This window comes from Emydura macquarii, unplaced genomic scaffold (genome assembly GCF_026122565.2).
Source record: "Emydura macquarii macquarii isolate MOO-44397 ecotype Brisbane River unplaced genomic scaffold, CSIRO-AGI_Emac_v2 contig_1876, whole genome shotgun sequence".
NCBI classification, from domain to species: Eukaryota; Metazoa; Chordata; order Testudines; family Chelidae; genus Emydura; species Emydura macquarii.
Window position 1 is genome coordinate 17,890,073 of NW_027132013.1, and position 15,402 is coordinate 17,905,474.

Genomic DNA, 15,402 nt, shown 5'->3' on the forward strand with positions numbered 1-15,402 from the left:
AATTATTTCGATGTCACTTTAGGGCTTCTAAGCTTTCATAGCCGATCAGAAGCGTTCATAGCTCTAGACCTGCTCAGAATACTGCAAAGAAGGCCTACTAGGCATAGGTACTTCTTCTGTGGAACACCTAACCTATATTGTAGAAGGCTCTCCTCTGGAGGTACAGGCACTTCACAGTTGGAAAAGTGCCTTCCCCTAGGTGCACAACTTCTAAGGCTCTTGGGAAAAGGGTGGCCTCATAAAGCATGGGGGAAGTGGTGGTGGTTTGGTGTCAAAATTTCAGGCTATGGTGTTTAACCAAACTGCAGCAAGCCATAGAAATTAAAGGGAATCCCTTATTGCTACCATATCACTTAAATAGAACATAATTTTTAAAAAATTGCAGATGGGAATAACTGGAGAAAACCTATACTTCTTGGATATGGGATGAGTGGACTCTTAAAGGAATGCCTTACCCAACTTGGATATGTTTTTCCCAGTGGTGCTGTGTGGTATACATATCACATATACTTTTCCAATATTACAATCTCTATTTAATTTATTTGAAATTAAGCAATTTCTATACTCCTAAATCATTAACAGAATGAAGGCAAAGAGAGGGTCTTGCAGTTCTCAATATGGGGCAGGACAATTAAAAGCATTAGTAGAATGTTGGCAAAATGCCTCATTCTGGAAAAAGATGGTAGAAAATAAATGTTAGCGGGGGTTATGGCTTGCTTCTCTCCAGCAATGGCAATAACCCTAACAGGATTTTCATGGGACCTACTGACTATAAGCGTGGGAAGGAGGAAAGACACACGACTAATATGAAATTAATAAAATCTCAGCACAACAACTACGTTCAGGATTTATTTGAGCTGTATCTTTTCCATACTGTTGTACAGTTGTGAAACATGGACACTATGCCGCTCAGACAGGGCAAAGCTGGAGGCTTTCCACACAATGCTGTCCTATACTGGGCATAAAATAGAATGTCTTCCTTCTTAAAGCAGACATTTACACTTGCTATGGTCTAGAGACTTCCAGGGCCATTATCTGCACCTGGCGTCTTATGCTTTTCGAACGGATTGCTGGAACGCCGAAAGATGTTCCGGTGAATGCTGTTCTCCAGGGGGCGTGTAACATCTGGGATAAAATTCCACTAACCAAGGGGTGGAGGCAGCCCAGAGGCAGACCCCCCATTACTTGGGTGCATTGTATGTTTTGATATTGGTCTTTTGGCCCATCAAGCCCTTGCGGCTGTTTGGGAACAGACCAAATGGTGACCAATTGCTATGGCCAACCATTTGGCTAAGCATTGAAGGAAAGAGACCTGGATTATACAGTTGGATTCAGTTATGTTAACTTGGATCTTCTAACACTTCAGGAACTTAAAATTAATTTTTCATCTTTGGAGTTAAAGGCTTCAATATGTTCAACTTGCCCATTCTGTCAACATTAATATTAAAGTTTCTCCCTGTAGCCCTTCTGCCAGACAGTCGGCAGCAGCAAGGGCTGGGTTCTGTATCTTGGGGTCCCTGTCAATGATACCACACCAAACTGGCTCGAGCCCCTACCCAGTCACCTGGGAAATCCCACACTATCCCCTGGGCACCCCAAAGGACAATACTTCCCCTCTGGCAAGCACAGAGTCTGAGTGTAGAAAGTAAACCTTTTAATAACAGAAGGGAAGTAACACAGCACTGGTCTGGGAAACAGTGCAAACAGAGTTCATGAACTCAATGAGCCAAACCCATCCCAGAGTACTGGGGCATGTCCTTCACCTCTCCCTTCTTGCTTTCCCCTATACTGACCATTGTAGTTGCAATGTCCACCTCTCAGTTGGGGCTCAGCCAGTCCCCCTCTACAGGCTCCTGCTGGATGCAGGCTTGACCAGGCCGCTTCCGCTGCTGCTTCCTGCCACCTCCGGGCCTCACTGAGTCCCAGCTTCTGGCTCCTGCCATCTGCTGGCGCCAACTGCTTCTGGCTCCTGCCGTCTGCTGGCACCCCTCTGTCTACAGATGCTAACCAATCCTGGCATCTGCAGGCGCGGACCGCTCCTGGCTCCCACCATCTGCTGGCATTGACCGCTGTTGCTCCCACCATCTACTAGTGCTGACCAATCCTGCTGTCTGCAGGTGCTGTCCATTGCTGGCACCTCTCTGCTGGTTGTCAGTCAAAGTTTCCCAGTCTCTCTAATGTTTCAGCTCTTAATGAATTTCAGCTCATGGGAAAACTGTTTGTGTCAGCAGATGATGTCCCTGCTTTTAACAAACAAAAGACTCCAAGAGGAACCATTAATTCTACCTTTTAACAGTGGGAGATCGTCAATCCATGTCTGGGGTAGCTCTTTGCCAGGGCTAGTGAAATCTCAACAGACTTCTCACCTCTCCCCTTGCAATGCTGGAATGTCTGTTCGTCCGTCCGTCTGTCACCTATTTTGAGGTGTGTTTGGGTGAGTGAATTTTTTATCAGAACAGGCTAAACACAGATCTGATGCCATTTGTTCATACAATCGAAGGACAACATTTCATTACCCTGCAGTTAACACAAAAGTGACTTGTAACACAAAACCAGACACATTGACCATTTCCCATCATGCTCAGCACCTAGTGTGCTTATGTAATATGCTGAGTACTTAATTATACTCATGCAAATACAAAGCCCATGCAAATAACGTGCTCCCCTTTCAGCTGCTGAGCAGGGAGAGAGACACTCAGACCTTGCTTACATCCCTATTTGTAAACATGTGTTTGACTTGAACTGCCAACTTTGAGCTGACTCTAGGAAAATAGCTCCAGGACTATGTTACTTTGGCTTTGTTTAGGGCTAAATTTGTTTGCTGCATATAGAATATAGATAAATATATAGAACTTTTGCAGTGGTCAGAGGTTCCCTTTAATTGATGTACAGTAGGGAGATGTGGAAAAGGGGAATATTTTGACTTTATGCCAGAGTTCCAGAAAACAATAACCTCTAGCACTGGCGTTAGGATGCCTTCCAGACTGTATAGACTATAAGGACCAACCTCTGATTTAAACATTCTCAGGAACATGAGAATCTGTGTAAACATTTGTGACACTGTTATCCAAGATCTTTTTGGAGGGAGGTACCTTCTCCTGTTCATGCTATCCTATTTTAAAATCCCTGAAGCCATGCCGTTTTCAGAGACAGTACAACCTATTCTAGTACAATAGCTGACTTTTCACCGTCTAGTGGGAACCAGGCTGTGATCGCCTCGTTTGTTTGCTTGTGGGAGGGGACAACTCTAGGTATCTTTATGGCTTACTAAAGTGTGGGATACAACTACATTGGGAAGCCTAACTTGCATGACTTAGATCATGACTTTCCACGGTGTGGCTTCATTCTTGAATTTATGCTGAACAAGCAGAGAACTCTCCAAACCAAACTGATTGAACTATTTTATTTAAAACAGTAAACCTTGCAGAATGACATTGTGGTCTTATTGAAGTCAATAGAAGTTATGACATGGACTTCAGTGCGATCAGAATTTCATGCTTTGGCTGTAGGTGAGCATCTGGATTTCCTATTTTCTTCCGGATTTATAACAGGAAAGTTAATGCTAAAAAAAACTTTTTGTTAAACCATTGACCCATTAGTATGTTTAGTCTTTATTGATTTGTGATTTAGGCTTGTATTTGGGTGTCAGTGCAAACTTCTGATGGCCTGAATATTTGTGCTTTCAAGTAATGCTAAAATGCTGCCACTTTAAATAAATGCATGAAATTAATTCCTGGGGGAGGGGAGTGCTTCCCAAACTACTCATACAACCTTGGTTAAAGTTAGTGCAACCAAAGTCTTCCTTTCAGGAGCATTTATAATACAGGTTCTTTCCTTCTGTATGAGTTAGTATTCAAATATCTTCTCCCAAGCTACTCTCACCCCCATACACAGGGGTGATGCCAGTTTGTGCCTTGAAGATGCTGATTCCTAGGGTAGAGGACCTGGAAGTTGTGTTCTTTGTATTAACTGATATAAGCGAAGCAGAACTACTTATTTCAACATTTCCTATTTTAACGTTCTCCATAGCTGCAGTTAAATAGTAGTATATCTCCTAATCTGGGTTTATGACTTATGGGAGGTTTAACCAAACAAACAATTTGATTAGCTGTCCAAAACTTAAATGACTTTAAAAATAGACAGGTGCCGTAACTGCCAGATATTGAAATATTTTTAAAATTGTATTCTATTCTATTAAAATGCACATTTTCTAAGTTCAATTCAAATTGGACGCCTAATTACCCAGTGCCTTGTCATCTTCCATCCTCTTCCACATTGATTGTGGTGAAGGAGTTGTGTACTTCCATAGACTATTATTCAAAAATCAGCTTTGGAATTTAGATGTTACAATAATTCCTAATCTTTGTAAGGATCTGGTCCTCATCCCATATAAATCAATGGCAGAGCTTGTAGAAGTAAGATTAAGAATTTCTCTTGAACGCTTTCCCTCTTGGTGAAGATAACCCTGGGCATGACTCTGGTAAATACAGACCCTTCCGGAGGACCCAGTCTCCTGAACATCTCTTTGGATCTGGTACTTGTACTGGGTTATGAAGCATTTTATTTTGGAGGTCACTAAGTTTAAATACTGCTCAGGTTAGTAACTTTGTGGCTGGTTGGTGATGCCAAGGAAAAAGAAATCGGAGGTTGAACCAAACCCAAAACTTTTTTAGTGAATTGAAAAATCAAATTTTTGAATAGTGTCAAAATGAAACTTTGTCCTGATCGGACTTGTCCAAAATCAAAATGAGATTTCATTTTTAGGGAGGAAAAAAGCAGAGGAGGACTAGACACACAATGTTGGGGGGGGGGCATAAAGTGGAGGAGGCCTCCCTTTATAACCTTTAACCCAGCAATTGGGGCACTTACTCAAGATGCAGAGACCTGGGTTTAAGACCTGTCTCTGCCTGAGGTAAAGGGATTTGAACTTCTCCCACATTACAGGAGAGTGCCCTAGTTACTAGTTTATGGGATATTCTGGTGTGAGACTTTCTCAAGCTCTCCTGTTGAGCTATTCTACTATGTGTAAGTCATTGGAACAGGGATTTGCACTTGAGTCTTCCACATCCTAGGTGAGTGCCCTAACCACCAGGCTGTAGTCACTTTCACTCTTTTCTCCTGGCCCAGTGACTGACTATTGTCCTTCATAATGATAATGAATAATCACTACTGTGCAATAGCCTTGGGAAGTAAAGTGTTGACTAAAGAGAACTCTTACAAAAAGCACTTTGAGACTTTTAAAAATGGGTGTTACCTGGATGTGAAGTTTCCAATCAAAAGATAGATTCACAAATCTGCAGGGTAACAGTCTGCATCTGAAGAGGAAAGAGCCAATGGGTCTGTTTCAAAGAGTGAGGGTATGCTGAGCCTAAGACTTAAACTGTTAACCTCAGTCCAGCTTCTATGTGTCAGTTACAAAACAACTGATGCAACTAAAAATGGTGCCAGCGGGCGAGGTTAGCAGAGCAGCCATGGACTGACTGACAGGTATAGAGAGTGAATCTACCTACCTTGCTCTTACAGGATGGTGTCAGGAAAGGGGTGTGATACATTAGCAAGGGGGTGATCAAGATGCCTGTACTAGTGTTGCTTGTGCCATATCTGTTGCCATAGAGACTGACTTGGCTCTCACTGGTGCTGGCAAAAGGTACAAAACGGGTGATTTGGTTTTTTCCTTTAATTTTTTTGGTCACTTTTATGAACCAGTTTCTATGAAATGGCAGATCCTATGAACCTTAAGTCAGCTGGCAGATCACCATGCTATTTTAACCCTTGACCTCTGCCTCCCCTCATCCGTTAGATGGTCTAGTTCATCTCCCTGCCACTGCAATATTCTTATAAACCACACATGGCAATATTGTGACATACTGTACCCCATGTACACTCTTAGGGTGTGATTTGTGTATCATTCATGTTCACCCTTACAGTGTAACTGTGTATTGTCTGATGCAAAGTATGTCATGTAAGGTGTTTTTGGAATGCTCATGACATACCAACCATTATTGCAGGAAACATGCTACCATAACAATGTCATACATACGTACAGATGTGAAACTCTGCTAGGTCATATCCCCAAATGTCTCACATGGCTTGAATAGTCAGACAAACACAAAGCTGAAAGTACGTGCCCCACAGAGGCATGAATACAAGAACAATGGACTGGCCTAATCACCTTTGAGCATTTTGGCTAAAGAGGGAAAAATCACACCCATTGCCGGACATATACAATCATCTGACCCCAAGGGGTGTCAAGGAAACTTCTTAAAAGAAAGAGGCATCTTTGTCTCAGGGCTCTCCCTTGGAATCCATCTTCTAAGCAACACCAAAGACTGAGGCTATGTCTATACTGATGGCGGCAAATTTGCTGTCACCAGATCGAACTTTCTGGATCGATTGAGTGGTCAGTGTAGACCCGCTCAATTGATCAGGAATTCGATGCTGGTAAACCACCCCCTCAAGTAGCGTAGTGCTGTGTCAACGGGAATGCTGTTCCTGTCGGCAAAGCGCAGTGTAGACAGCGCGCAGAAGGGAAGTAGAGCAGTCGACGTGAGTTACGCAAGCTACTCTGCGTAGTTTGTGTAACTCCCGTCGACTGCTGCCGAATCTCCAGGTAAGTGTAGACCAGGGCTGAGAATCTGTCCACGGGGGGGAGCCTGGTTGCTAGAGGCATCGCAGTCAGCCTGTCTTGTAAGCTAACGTCACAGACTGAAAGTTACTGAAATATTAATCTTAATTTAGGATGCGAGTTACCTTTTAGTTTGAGTCAAGGAGTAGGTCTCAATTATTAATCGCTTAATTTGTTAATCTGATTTATGTTCACTTAAAATCTTGCTGTAGTCAAATTTGTTTTATCTAAAATAGTGCATGTGCAGAGACCTCACTTAGAGTGACAGAGCTGGTGCATATCACTTTCTTTGATTAATTGACAGACAAATGTAAATGAGCTTGCAGGGTGCAGTGTACAGCACTGAACCCTGCAAGATGGCAGTTCCTGGGGTTGCATCTGAGACTGGGGGTGTTTGCTGGGAGTCTGTCCCATGAATGGCTGGCCAGAAGTGCTTCTTCACTAGGTCAGGGATCGATTACTCACAGGAGGTTGGGTGTGGGCTGACTGAGGAGTGGTGGTTCACACAACAAAGCGGGGTAAATTGGGGCCCAGGAGTGAGGAATTGATATGACACAGCTACACACCAGTCCAGATTGCAGGGGGGGTGGGAACGTCACAAATATTTATTTTGTTGCCAGGCAATAGGGCTTTCACTAACTTTCTCAGTGAAGTAGGACCTACTCTGGCCAGCTCGTATGACTTGATCGTGAGTTTCATTATATTTGGTGTCTTTCTTAAAGCCCTAGTTCCTGAAGTGATAAGAATACATGAGAATTTCTACTTCCATTTAAAAAAAAAAAAAAAAAGTTTCTAGCCTTCGTGGTTGCAGTTAAAAGCTTGAAAATGTGAACCCTGGAGACTTAACTACAGTGATGCGAATAACTGATTATTTTGGTTTTCTGGCAGTCTTGAGAAATTGGGGGGGAAGGGGGAATTCAGTTTGGGTTGAACCACGTACAATAATCCATGTGTAAAAATAATTAATTTTTGGCAAAACCCTGCTCCGTATCAGGTAAACAACTTATCTGCTGAAACAGTTTTGCTCAGCTCTATTTAAAAACCAAAAGGCAAATAAAAGGAACTCAAAACTTGCCAGCTAAAATGAGATGTTTTAAAAAAAACAAAAACAAAAAACATGATTTTTGACCACTTGGGGTTGGCAATACTGATTGCATCATCCTAATAGATCTCTCCAGAAACTCTCCATTCTGCATAATCTTCCCTTGCTTATATATCTGTGTGTTGGTATCTCGGGAAGCTATTTATTAATGTCAGGGATATAACATTTAGTACATTAAAGTCATACATATTCATGACTGTCCATGTTTAGTGGTAGCACAGAACTAGAGGGTCTTTAAACCCAGAACACAAGGTTTCCAAAGTCCATAAGAGAAGCCCATGCATACGGATGGGGCAAATCCCTTTTTTGGGATTAAAAAAATGGGCTAAAAAATCTCTATGGATAGTGACTGAGGAATAGTAACTTTTTTTTTTTCTTTTTAAATAAAATAAAATATACCCCGCCCTCTCCCCCCACCCACATAAGCTTTGATGTTTAACGCCAATGAAAGTCAAGGGTATGTAACACTGGCTTGAGCCATGCTCTGTGCAAGCTTCTTTCCCCCAAACTCTTTCAGTCTTCTTATACAGCAATCCCTGCTGTTAGTCTGGGGGATATTTAGGCAATTCTGCCAAGGCACATCAGTTCTGACCTACATCATGTCCTGTATTCCCATCTTTTTCAGTCTGTGTCCCCACAGAGTACTGCCAACTTGCCCCATTCTTGATCTGGTGTACCTCTTTCCTGAAATGCAGTTCTGCCAATACATCTTAATGCAGAACTGCCACACCCTTGCTTTTCCATTCTTTGCAACTACTTCCACGCTCGGTCAGCGCGTCTCAGTTCACACCTGCTATTCCTGTTCCAGGGAAGATGCTTCAGTAGAGCCCACCATTTCAGAAAGAACCATGCTAAATTGTTTGGTGTGCCTATGATATCCCCACATGGGGACTAGAACAAGTGACCACCAAACTCATTTTCACTTGTGGAGTCAGACCGTTCTCTGCTAAATAAAACACAAGTGGTTCCAGCTGCTCTGCAGCTGCAGGGAGGTCTGCTTTTCTTCAGTCATTAAAAGCCCTTTAATCAGTGTGTGTTTGTTTGTCAGCAGCCGGGTTGAGGTGTGGGGAAGAAAAACAGATACACTTTGCTGGCAAATTTAGCTTTTTTTTCTGACCTCTTATCTCTCTTTCAAGTCTGAAGAAGCAGAAACTAGTTTGAGAAGTGATTCAATGAGCACCTGTGTAAATGCATTTGCAGAAGGGAGGGGTTTAGGGTCTGGTACAGAAATGCTTCCACAAATGCTTCCTCATGTACTGTGAGATTGATTTACAAACTGTAAGCATTTGAGGGGAGGGACTCTTACACTTTTTTGTACAGTGCCTCACACAAACGTTAAATGGCCTCAAATGTAATTCAGGATTCACGCACATTCCCTCCTTGGCTTTTCTGTAGAGGAGACCATCAATAAGAGAGACCATAATGATGTTTAAATTTGAAATGAAAGCGTTAGTAAGTATACCATAAGGAAGAGTCCTTCAAGGGTGGATGGTGGGGTAGACTTGTAGGTCTAGCATGTACAGATTAAATACCAACAGATAGTCTTTTTATCACTAATGTCTATGACAAAAGGGTTGCTGAGGGGGGTTCACACTAAATTCCAAACTGGACTGAACCACCAACTATGCTGAGATTTGAGAACCCTGTTTTCTTGTGAACCAACACATCTGTCTGAAGGAAACTGCTTCTAGTTTGCTACCCTTGGCTGGATTAGAACTTGTATTCTACAAGTAAAAGATTCCACAGCTCTTTAGTAACATCTCCAAGACACCTAGCCCTATTGGCCATGCTATTGGAGTAAATTAGACTACTTCCCAGCACTGATCAGACACTCTGTATAAAGAGTCATATATATCCTTGGGGAATTTAATGCAGCATTTTCAACATAATCTGCTTGTCAATAAAACAAAGCACCATCTTGTGTAACATCTTAGATTGCAAACTCTTTTTGGCAGGATTGGTGTCTTAGGTGTAAGGAAACTACCTTGTATGTTAGCATGTTAGTGCTCCTGTAATCCAAACAACAAATGTTGAAAAGGCTTTTTTGATTCTGTAAATGGGTACATTAGAGTTCACTGAATGTTTCAGTAAACTTTCAGGCTGTTAGAAGCAGTGCTCTGTGGTGGTAGACACTGACTGTATTTTAGGGTGCCTCCTGGATGTCTTTGGTGTCTAGGGCTCAGTCTGCAATGTGAAGTATTTGCAATAATGTAACTTTTTATTCCAACAGCTCAAGCCATCAGAATGGATCTTGGGAGAAACGTCCTGTTTCTCCCGATGAATGTCTTCTGTTTTTTGAATATTTTTATTGCCTTTATTATGCTAACTTTAAGACGGTAAGGTATGTCTACAAACTTGTATATATGGAAGTTGGAAAACCCAGAGTAGCCTTAACAGCCTTTGATATTACAAATTGGTAGAGGTCCTCAATTTCTCTAATCTATAGCTTAGTCTCTGGACCTCAGCATACCTTACTGGATGGTCCTGGGAAAAATTTTACCTTTCCAGTGGGTACAAGTAGACCAATAGCAATTTAGAGAAATTTAAACTAAATAGCCTAGTATTCACTGACAAATACAGACAGAAATTGGTCCCAATCCTATAATGTTTAAGAATGGGAAGTTTTTATTAATTTTCCAGTTAGGGTGGTGGTGCAGGAAGGAAATTAGCAAACTTCAAGGACTTAGTATACTGTTACCCCCTAGATATTCATCAATTTCTAGGCAAATGAGCATTTAAAATAAAATTGGCTTGAACCACCCAAATTAAAACAAGGGCAAAACTCACGTTTGCCAGCTGTTTGTGTTTAAATGAGATTTCTAGTAATGCGCTCTTACCCAAATGTTCAGTGGTATACAGAATGAATTTGATAGGTTTGTGATATTCACCTTCTCAGTCACTTTACAGCTTATTTAACTGAATGAAGGACAGACTTATTTTAAAGAGAAGCATGTCTTTTTGGAGTGGTAAAAACCAATCCAAACTAGAACTTCAGGCAGTGTCTTTCAACAGATTTAACCTCAAAGCATGAAACAGTCAGGCAGCTTTGTAGACAGCTGTAACACCAAGGTGATTATGGTGATGACTCACATTTCCCTGTATGGCATCCAGCTATCAGTGCACTTGGAGAGCTGTGTGTTTGTATATGCAAGGAGAATGTCAGTCAGTCTGCCCACTTGCCAGCCAGCTCTGGACTGCTGAGCTCATAAGTGCTTTGGCAGTGGGCTGGGATATTGGTGTTTTAGAAAGAAACTTTGATTCCCAGGCTTGGGAGTTGGCAGCAGAGAAGGGGGGTTGTGAGAAGGAAGGGCAAAGTTAATTATAATATGGAAGAAGATGAGAGCTTGGTCCTCACCAGACTCATTACATCTCCCCTGAAATTTGCTTTCATTTTATGTAGTAATTGAAGGCCTGACAATACCTATCAATAAACAAAGTAAGAAAGATAAGAGGGGCCAAGAGGGAACTGGAAAAATAAAAGGGGCTACTAGAAAAACATAACCTGCTGAAACTGTAATCTAGTGGTTACAGCAGGGGCCTGGGAGTCAAGGTTTCTTGGTTCATATCATCAAGTCAGGAAAGTGGTATCTCTGTGGACAGGTTAATAAAGACCTCTGCTCAAAGTGCAGCTTGTGGTGAAAAAAGAAAATCAGGTGTTAGGATACACAAGGAGCAGGATGGAGAATAATATGGAAAATATCATAATTACATTCCACAAATCAACGGTGTAGCCTTTTTGGTGTGTAGTGCTAGTCACCCCATCAGAAAGGATATTGCAGAATTAGAGGGGTTTCAAAGAAGGATGATGAAAATGATTAGGAGCCTGAAGAAACTCTCCTAGGAAAAGATTGGGATTGTTTACCTTTAGAAAGAGTAATAAGAAGGAGCATGATAGAAGTGTATAAAATAACACATGGTGGAGGGGGAACTTCCTTTTCCGTTATCCTGTAGCACAAGAACAAGTGAACAGTCAATGAAATTAAACATGGCCACTTCAGAACTGATAAATGGAAATACTTTTTCACAGAACAAGTAATTAGAGCGTGGAACTCGGTAGATGTGATTGTCAACTCCATGGAACGTCACTGAGGTGGGGCACTAAACAAGGCATCAGTAGGTACTATACATCTATACGGGTAGCAAGCACATCCAAAGTTGTTATAGCTAATTCATATTTCAGACTGGTTTTTGAAGGGGCATAAAACAATCTTCAGATGTTAAAGGCTGTTAAAAAGAGGTCTGTGAGCAGTTGTTCTCGATATCCACTGAAGGTAGGACAAGAAGTAATTGGTTTAATCTGCCTCAAGAGTTAGAAAGCTTTTCCTGATAGCTAACCTAACCATAAGGATAGTTGAGCACTGGAGTAGACTTCAAGGGAGACTGGAGAATCCCCATAGTTGGAGGTTTTTAAGGACAGATTAAACACCTCAGGGATGGTCTAGGAATACCTGGTCCTGCCTCAGGGCAGGGGAATGGACTAGAACTAGATGACCTCTTGAGGTCCCTTCCAGCCCTACTTTTTCCATGATTCTATGGTTTCTATTTCAGGTCTTAGATGGTGGTTTACTCATATGAGTTAGGAGAAACCTTGAGGGGGGACAGAGTAGCCCGCCTTTGCCTCCTGCAGTGTTCCTTGCACCTTTGGGTGAAGCATGTGGTGTTTGGCCACTATTAGCAACAACATACTGAACTAGATTGACCACAGGTTCATTCACTATGGCATTTCCTACATTGGGTTTGTTGTTGGCTTTTCACCTTTATACCCACGCTTTCAGAGGCTGCATAGACTGAGTGGATTTATCATGTGTTTAAAGAAAATTGGTGAATGGCGGTACCTTTAAAAGTACACTTAAATAACTTTTTCTTTTAGTGAAAATCAACATGGCGGTCAAGAAATCCTCTAAATTTAACTGCATCATTTATCACTGCTGTCTTCAAAAAGTTTCTGGGCTGACTTAAAAATATTTGATTTGGTTTTTGTCTTCCTCCTCCCCCACTTTTTCACTCCTTCAGTTTTTAATAAGCGACCGTGACAGAGACCCACAATGTAACCTCCACTGCTCCAGGTCCCAGTCCAAACCCCTCTGCGCCTCGGATGGCAGGACTTACGAGTCAATGTGTGACTACCAGAGAGCCAAATGCAGGGACTCAGGTCTGAGTGTGGTGCATCGAGGCAGATGCAAAGGTAAGTGAATCACAAAGTGGTTATTTTGGGGTGGGGGCGGGAGTCCTCTTTACTCTAAGGCTGGATTCTGACATGCTTACGTTAATAGTATCTTATTCCATGAGCACCCCATTGAACTTGTATAGTCATGCTGAGTGTGGATCTCAGAATCTGGCCCGTAAGTGGATGGAGGAAGGGATGATTGCTAACAACTACAGAGGAAGTAAGGAATGTTGCTGATCAAGGGACCAATACGTGTCCATTGAGCTGTGAGAGAGTTTGGGTACACAGGGAATACAGGATCAGCCCCACAAGTGGGGTTGCCTTCCTGTTTGCTTTCTGGAGTAGGTGTGCTTTTGGTGTGTGTATGTTTACACAAATAAAGATGTGTAAGTACAGCAAAGGACTAGAAAGTCTCTTTGCACTCAATTAGAGATGTTATATGTGGCCCTTATTTTTTGTGTTCTCTATGCCAGTGTTTCTCAACTTTTTAAGTAGCAAGTACCTCCTAACTTGTGAAAATTTTAATAAGTACTGCAACATTCAATTTTCCACAGGATTTTATATTTACAGACTAAAGTGAGCCATATGTTGGAAGAAGGGCTGAGTATATAAGGGTGTGATATGACAGATGTCAGATCTAGTGTGGGTAGGGTTACCACCTTTACACCAGGGGTGCATAACTCAAGTGTGTACCTATTTTAGAGGTGATGTTGGCCAAAGCTAGGAGTCTTTGAGCGGCATGCCAATGCTAGGGAATATAAAGTGCTGCACCAATTTTTTTGCCATAGTTTTGAGAGGAGGAAGGGGTGAGAGAGAGACAGGAAAAGAGGATAACTGGTGTAATCTGGGGCTGTCATAGTTGTCAATTTCATGGCTTAGCTTGAGCTGTGAAATTGACAAGTTTTCTGGGTACTGGGCTTTGAGTCCGGGGGGGGGGGAGCTGCCACCTGGGCAAGTTGCAGGTGGCTGCTGCCTGGCTGCCAGCCCAGGAGATGGGCGACTGCCACCCAATCCGAGCTCGGACAGAGGAGGCTTTTGTTGTTGGCTTTTCACCTTTATATCATGCAATATAGTCTCAATTTCTCACTCATGAACATCAGTCTTTTGTCCTAGAAATGATTGGACCTGCAGCGAAGTCAAAATACTAGAGCTGTGTGTGCGCTCTCCTAATTGGGAGAAGGTGGGCTGTGAGGGAGAACACTTATTTGAGCATAAGTATATCTGGCAATCAGTTAAAGTGACAAGAAAAACCTATAAAAATCCATATGAAGGGTAAATGGATTTATATTTAAGCTGTACTTTTGTTTTGAAAGCTTTTCCCTGTCATAAAAATCCCTCCTTAATTTAAAACTTTCTAGAATTATTTCTTCTAAAATGGAGACCCCTTTTGAACTTTGGGGTGTTCACATTTAGTTTAGGGGAAGCATGTGAGGGAGGATAACATTGAGTGTTGAAAAGTAAGGGTTTTTCACCACCAAAAGGCTCTAACTACTAGTTTTGAGTTTCCTAAGCATTTCTGAGTCTTCCTTTTCTATCTGTACTCTCTCATGTCTTGCCGTATTGGAAGACTGTGTGGCAACTATGATAATTCAAATGTCCCTCCTCACACCACAACCTGCCTTCTGAATATTGAAAACCATCAGCTTTAGATGGTTCCATAGGCTATAGAAATGCCTGATCAGATATGTTCTTTCAGTGGAAAAAACAGTAATTTTCTTGGGCCACCTACTGTCAGAGGCATTAGATTGGGAGCACTGTAATATTTTTTGGTCACTGGAACGGAGATTAGTTGGGATTCACTAGTACGACCAAGATTTGGTTGATAATTCAGCCAGCCTTTAACTTAAGGGACACAGCCTGTAATAGTGTGGGGACGTTCGAGCACAATGGTAACTTTTTTTTAAGAAGTGAAGAAACAGTAGATGAGAACCTTGTGTAGTGACTTCCCACTAGTGAATCAGAATTTATTGGGTCCTCCTTGCAATCCAAGAGCCGGGAGACGAGGACCTGTCATATCAAAAGGTGAACTGCAAATATTTTAAAGTTTTGTTTTCCCCTTAACATTTAGAAAACAAATACTGGAATTTCCTGTGGGATGGAAACTTTGTTTTGTTTGTTTTGTTTGTTTTGTTTGTTTTGTTTGTTTTGTTTGTTTTGTTTGTTTTGTTTGTTTTGTTTGTTTTGTTTGTTTTGTTTTTTACAAACGGGAAGGTGATGCACAGAGACACTAATGTCAAAGGCTTAAACTAATTTTGATATCCAATTTGAGAAGCTTAGAACCTGATTTTTTCAGAATAGTTAGTATTATATAGCACTTTGTATGTTCAAAGTACAGTTCCCTTTGCCTTCAGTTGCTGCTATGAGTGCTCAGTACTTCTGCAAATCAGGTTGGACACCCGAAAAATTAGTAACAGTTAGTGGCCACATGTGAAAATCCTGATTTGTGACTTGTCCACATCTGAGGTGGAAGCCAAACTTGAACAGCTTAATGGGACTAAATCGGGGGGC

At 41.8% G+C, this 15,402-nt stretch overlaps 1 protein-coding gene across 3 annotated transcripts in view; it reads left to right on the forward strand.

Annotated features, from left to right (window-relative positions):
- Window positions 1-15,402, forward strand: part of SMOC1 (SPARC related modular calcium binding 1) — a 184,405-nt gene that overhangs the window by 51,643 nt on the left and 117,360 nt on the right. For all 3 annotated transcript variants that reach the window (XM_067557820.1, XM_067557821.1, XM_067557822.1), the window contains exon 2: window positions 12,741-12,912. In XM_067557820.1, the coding sequence (XP_067413921.1) occupies window positions 12,741-12,912 (172 nt within the window). The remainder of the gene's footprint in view (window positions 1-12,740; window positions 12,913-15,402) is intronic.